This window comes from Poecilia reticulata, linkage group LG12 (assembly GCF_000633615.1).
Source record: "Poecilia reticulata strain Guanapo linkage group LG12, Guppy_female_1.0+MT, whole genome shotgun sequence".
Lineage (NCBI taxonomy): Eukaryota > Metazoa > Chordata > Actinopteri > Cyprinodontiformes > Poeciliidae > Poecilia > Poecilia reticulata.
The window spans coordinates 19,132,522-19,139,332 of record NC_024342.1 but is presented as its reverse complement, the minus strand read 5'-3'; the positions used below and the strand labels follow the sequence as shown (position 1 = coordinate 19,139,332).

The 6,811-nt window shown below is 38.4% G+C and overlaps 1 protein-coding gene across 1 annotated transcript; it reads left to right on the top strand.

Moving 5' to 3' along the window:
* Window positions 1-787: 787 nt before the first annotated feature.
* On the top strand, window positions 788-6,811 carry ak1 (adenylate kinase 1). Its single transcript, XM_008424391.2, has 7 exons — window positions 788-896; window positions 5,165-5,202; window positions 5,850-5,885; window positions 5,983-6,146; window positions 6,246-6,362; window positions 6,437-6,628; window positions 6,719-6,811. The coding sequence occupies exons 2-7, from the start codon at window positions 5,196-5,198 to the stop codon at window positions 6,782-6,784; spliced, it is 582 nt and encodes a 193-aa protein (XP_008422613.1). The 5' UTR covers window positions 788-896; window positions 5,165-5,195; the 3' UTR covers window positions 6,785-6,811.

The window sequence follows — 6,811 nt, the reverse complement described above, 5'->3', positions numbered from 1 at the left end:
CTTTTTTTGTAAATGAAAATTTTTAGGAAATATATCTGGAATGCTTTTAATTTGCCATAATTTGTACATAGAAATATATTTTTTATTCATGTTCCTTTTAAGGACATGAATATGTCACCTCATGCTTTTAATAAAATGTTTCGAATGTTTATTTGAATTGCGTTACTTCCTCCTTTCAGCAACAAGTGCTCCACATGTGATTATGTCAACATGTTCAACAAGCTGAAAAGTTATGCCTTTTACCTACCACTTACTGAATGAGTTTGTGACGCTGGAGCTGTAGAAAAGTACAGGCCAAGCCAGTTTCTTAGCTTCAGCCATCATTGCATAACCACAACTGAATTGGACTGAAACATATTTTTCAGTAGTTTTTTTAAGCAATTGCTTAAAGATGATAAGTCTAGGAACTATAACACAATTTTTTTATGTTATATTTCAGTTAGAATATGTGTCACTTAACTTGGTAGGTTGTAATTCCTCTTTTTAAAGTTTACTTCCTCCTTGCATAATTTCTTTACCAGACATGTCAGAACACATTTTGAATGGTTCAATTTTGCAAAGCCATTTAAACCTTATAATTGGTTACACTTCTGTACAGCTGTTAAACTTTCTGCCTCCGTTTTCCCCTCAAGTTACTCTCCCTTTAGTTTCACCCCTGCTTTCTTCATTTCACCAGACATTCCCTTCCTTCCTCCCTCCCTCTCCTCATCTATTCTTCCTCCCTCTTACCCAGAATGCATTGCAGGCTGAGCAGGCTCAGCTGCGCTATAAAAAGGCATCGGATGGGGGAGGGAGGGCTGCCGTGCAGCAGGAATTGTGCAGACGTACGCACACGGGAATCCAGGGAAAGGCAGCCCCCTTTGCAGAGGGATCTAAAGCCACAGCGCGGAAGAGAGGTCAGTACAGAGGACGAAAGGCTTGGTAAAGGAAGATCGGTCAGGAATGTCTGTGTGACAACAGTTATTCTTTTGTGAGACGTTGTGCCAAATGGAGATGACGGAGATCGAAGGCAGGCAGAGTGGGCAGAGCCGTTTATGGGGATGGAAAATGAGAATAACTGAGGCTGAGTGTGTAGTTGTCATCTGCCATTTGAGGTCTACAGACATTTTGTAAATCATTTCAAATTGGCATTTTTAGAGAATCGGATGTTTCTTTAGTGCAAAGGCATGAATGTCTGGTCGTTCTTGACCAGATGTACATATCTTAAGGGTCCCTTAGGGATGAAATGGGGTAGGGACATTTACATAATTACCTTCTGTGTAAATACACATCAGAAACACATTCTGCCCCCCTTTTTTTATCAATGCATAAACCATATTTTCAACTGCAACCAATAAAGGTCATTGCCATGCAACTCTCTGCAGCCATTTAATTCCACATCCATCCCACTAAGCCCCCATAAAGGTCATTAACGACTGATTAGTGCAAGAGTGTTATTGATTCTGCTGCACATTCGAGCTACCACTTTGCGACCAGGTCACAAACAAGATTTCTCTCACTCCATCCATTCACAAACATCATGGAATGCCTCAAAGTGCACTGACGTCAAAGGGTCCTTTAAAGGGGCAGCACGGCAAATTAAACTTGGAGAAAGCTTAACCAAATTGTGCACTGGAGCGTGTGCTCTGAAAAACTGTCAACCGTGTTTTCATGTCCAGTCGCTTGCAGAGCAGTCGGCCAGGGCTGCATCTCCATGTGCTTAATGGGTGTCACTAAATCCTTTAACAGCTGCAGACATCCTGGGTCTTTTTTTAGCAGGACTGACTGCATATTAAAAAGCAGCAATAAGACGTGTGGGTGTAATGTAGAGTTTTGAAGTGTCTAAGTTTTTTTTTTTTTGTGTTTTTTTATTTTTATTTGCTACTTCTTTTATGGATAATGGACATTACAGATGCAACTCCTTCACATTTAACTTTATTTTGCTCTCAGGGTATTTAAGAATTTTCATAATGTAAACAATGGCTCGGAATGCTTCTTCCATGTACAGTGGTCCACAAATTTGTTATTTCACAAAACACCAGAGCATTGACCATGCTGGTCGAAGTTACCAAACAACCAAGGGTCCAGAAGGAAGGCAACCATAATAGGCCAGAGTGGGAATCCCAAAGAGGCGCTGTGCTGACTCCAATAACAGCCCACCAGTGACATTTACTCTGGCCACGGGGTCAGTGGGTGCCGTCATAAAGCCAGAAACCTGAGAGCACAGCACCATCACTCTTTAGGTGTATGGCAAATTAAATTAGCACATAATTAAATCATTTTTTTGGTTGTACTTTACAGTAGATTAATTGCATAGAACTTGTAATGCCATTCTAACACTAGTTCAAAACTTTAGTGTAAGCTGATCCAGTGCAGGAATGCTGACAACAGAGTACAGTAACTAATGAGTCAAATGGCAAGCATTGGTTAATCCAACCCAAAGCTACCATTTTCCTGGGAATGTATGTTGAGCAAGGATTTAAAGGTAATACGGTTGATAAGGTACAAACGGATATCCCAAAAATTAATTTAAAAAATGCTTTAATTCTCATTTTCATGCATCTTTGCAAGCTATGAAGCCATTTTGATCTTTTCTATTTTATATAACCAAACTAAAAAGTTTTAATATGTTATGTTTTTGTTAGCATTAATCCTTGGCAGAGTATTTTGTCATGGCAGTTGCTTGGGAACCAAAGAGGTTTTTCTTTTTTATTTTATTCAATGAATGTTTTACAACAGCTTCAAAAAAGAAAAAGCTTAAAACCCCATATTAGGCGAGTGTGTTTAGTTAGATTCTACTATTACCCAACATTCATCTTTTTAAAAACTGTTTCATCATTACCCTACCTCAAGCCTCAACCTTCATCTGAAGCACCTCGAATCATAATGGCCGCACTCTTTAACTGTATTCCTCCTGCCTCCTCCTTTTAGTTTTTTGTGTTTGTTAAAATAGATGAGGATCTACTTTTCAATCTATTTGGGTTGGGCACCAAAACTGACTTCTACCCACAGGCAAACTCTGTCTACAACACAGCCCTGCATGGGAGTATGTCCTATTTATCTGTGGCAATGCAGAAACCTGGAGAGAGGAGTTAAACACACCAGGCCGATTTGACTATCACATTGGCAGAAATGCGAAGAAAGAGATACCGTTTCGTTCAAATTAAAATATACTTTTAGAATTAACAATTTCATAATGCAGCAATAAAACCATAGGAAACCATTCAGAAAAAAAATCTAATGTATAACTAAACATGACTGTGTGATAACTCTAAATGTATATATCACAATGTATACATCTTAAAATGATAACGTAATTAAAATGCATCATTCATTTGTACAAAAGGGAAAATAGCTGTTTAAAATGCAAACAGTTGCAGGAACTAGAGAAGCTCTTAGGCTAGAGTCTTGGGGCAAGCTTGCACTTGAGTATGTCCGCCTACACCCAACCTACTTCCTCATTCCTTTATCTGTCAGCTGCAAAGAATATTTACTAAAACCCTTTTGTGGTTACTGTTCTCTTTAGATATGCTGAGTACATAAGTACATATTGGGTAAAACTAGCAGTCCACTGTCAGCTGAACGTTAAGGGCTGGAGGTGCTGTATAGTTTCCAAAGTGGCAGAATTAAAAATAAAACAATAAAACGGTACAGAGAGTGAAAAATATACTTTAGCTGAAATCCTATTTATTTTAATTACATAATTATACTCTATGTTAAGATACTTAGTAGATCTCTGGTTGTAAAACTAAAACTTATTTTATATGTGTATTTTTCCACAAGCCATTTAGAAATCATGATAAAGATGTAGGGAAAGGAGCTTCTGTCAGATCGGACCAAAATTCAGCTTTTTGCCCTCCATTCACAATGCTGTTTGTTTAAAAAGTAATGCTGCACATCACGATTTTCACACTATTTCCATGATGAACCATAACGGCAGCTGTATTATGCTGTGAAGATTATTTTTCTTTGGCAGGAACAGGGAGGCTGGTCTGAGTTGATTGGAAGATGGCAATAAAGACGGAGCAATTTAGGGAGAGTACATGCTGTTGACGGAGAAGAACTTAAATAGACCCTTTTGAATGAGAAATATGTTAAACCTACAGGCAGAGCTGTAGTGGAAAAGCTTAGAACCAGGCAGAAGCATGTGTTGAAATGGACATGGTTCAATTATGAATATGTGGGGATTTTAATATTGATTTTTCTAGATGGCATCGATAGAATTTTCCACTGGTTGAGCAATATTGCCAAGAGTAGTATGTGAAAATGCAAGTCTTCATATGTTTACTTACCTATAGTCAAATAAAACAACAATGAAACAAAACAGCCAAAATTTCATTGCAGTGTGTATTTTGTGTTTAAAGTTTACACAAGAGGCAAAAAAGTACAATGATGTGACACTTACTACTACTACTAGTACTACTATTAACACATTCTAAGAAGCAAAAATGCAGAACTCATGTAGAGAAAATCCTGCTTTTTCCCCATCCTGCTTTTTTTGAGTTATATTAATGTTTCATATGTCATTGCAATTTATAACGGCACTTTTTCAATTTGTCTGGTTTTCAATTTGCAGCTTACTTCTTGCGCTCAAAACCTGCCCTCTTAGGGATAACGTAAAACTTTAAACTTAAACTCAATTCTATTGTATTAATTCTGCACTCTATACATCTTCAGGAATCCAATGTGCACAATGAGTGCAAGGACAAACATAATTTCCTTAGAGAAAAAGCTAACAAATAAAAGAACAACAGAATAGTATAAAACAACTTTAGAAACAAATCGTGTTTTCAGTTCAGTCATTGCCAAAGGAATGTCAGAATCAATAAAATAGCTGTAACACCTTAAGGAAAACCTTATATGACCTTAAGTCTTCTGCAGCTACATTAGAAAGAGCAATCCTGAATTGATTTTGGAAACGATACAAAAATTATCTGAGAAAAGTTATGTCAGCCAGTTCAGACTACAAAATCTATTTGTATTTTACTCTATATTGACAGGAAGGGCTAGTAGTAATTAAAAAAAAAGAAAAAGAAGTGAAGTAGAAAGAGTTCACTTCCCTGCATGTTGTTTTCCAATTATGCAATCACTTGCAGCACGGTGACTGGTTAGGGTTCTTGGCACCTTGAAATGTATTGCATTTTCACATTTACTTAATGGTTCTTACGTATTTATTTTTTCACAGCTGAGGGAAAACACTCCAGAGACACAACGCAATGGCAGGTAATCAATGCATCACTTTCAGTGAAGTGATAAATGCTTTACTGCATATGATCAATGAGGTTATACTTCTTCATTTGTACTTCTATTAATAATCTAGTGGCGTTTAAGTAAAGCAGAGCCAGACAGCAGCTTTTCTTTTTTTTTTTTAAAGGCCTCTATTGCCCTCTTCTGGTATTTTTATAGGTTGCAAGAAAAATCCTACCTGTCCCATGTATTTGTGGTATTTAGTTTACATAGAAATAAATCATTATTTGAGTAGAAATTATGTATTTAATTTCAATAAACATGTAAATGTATTATGATTTAAAGCAATACATCTGAGTCAGGGTTTTCTCCTGCAGTGGTGAAGCTTACGACTTTTAGTTCTCTCTTAACCCCTTGGCTGCATAGCAAAATTAGGTAGCAACAGTTGCCATGTCAACGCAGTTTGAGTAATGACACAAACTCACTTCAAGGCAAGCACAGCCAAAGCAGCTTGTTGCACAAGAAGACTCTTTGTTCTGCAGCATTAAAAATGAAAAAAGCATCCACCTCACAAGAGGGTTTGTTACCTAAATCTCTCTTTGTGGATTTAAAATTAGATTTGTAGAAAAGCCACCGGTGTTGTTGTACATGTTCATAACTTCTCTTTGGAATGCTTATTGCAGACAAAATCAAGGATGCCAAAATCATCTTTGTAGTGGGTGAGTACTCTGAACACTTCACTTGCCAGATGTTCAACTACTTTTTTTTTTTTTTTTTTGTATGCCACCACATTGGGTTTTGTGTTGATGTCCTTAGGTGGACCTGGCTCTGGAAAGGGCACCCAGTGTGAAAAGATAGTTGCAAAGTATGGCTACACCCACTTGTCTTCTGGAGATCTGCTACGTGCTGAGGTGGCCTCCGGCTCTGAAAGGGGCAAGCAACTCCAGGCCATCATGCAGAAAGGGGAGCTTGTTCCTTTGGTAAGGACGTGACCAGGAGTTTAAAGTAGTGCCGTGAGCATTTTCTGTTAGAACCGCTACGTCGTAAAGTTTCATCACCTTTTCCTGTCTGCTTTCTAGGACACAGTCTTGGACATGATTAAGGATGCCATGATCGCCAAGGCTGACGTCTCAAAGGGGTTTCTCATCGACGGCTATCCACGTGAGGTCAAACAGGGAGAGGAGTTTGAGAAGAAGGTGAAAACATACACAGGGATTTCTTATTTATTGCCGCAGCCTTAAATCTATAGAAGTTTTGATTTCGACCTCAGATCGGCAAACCCTGCCTGCTGCTGTACGTCGACGCGAAAGCAGAAACCATGGTCAAGAGACTATTGAAGCGTGGCGAGACCAGCGGCCGCTCTGATGACAATGAAGAGACCATTAAGAAACGCCTGGACTTGTATTACAAGGCAACCGAGCCGGTCATCGCTTTCTATGAGGGCCGTGGCATTGTGAAGAAGGTGTGAACGACAAACGCGTTGTTGACTAAAAACGCATAGAATGTATTTGAGACAGAAGTCTCATGATGATGTTTTCTATTTATCTTGCAGGTGGATTCTGAGCTGGCAGTGGATGACGTTTTTGGCCAGGTTTCCAAGGCTATAGATGCACTGTAGTAAAATAACATAACTGGATGAGCTGTG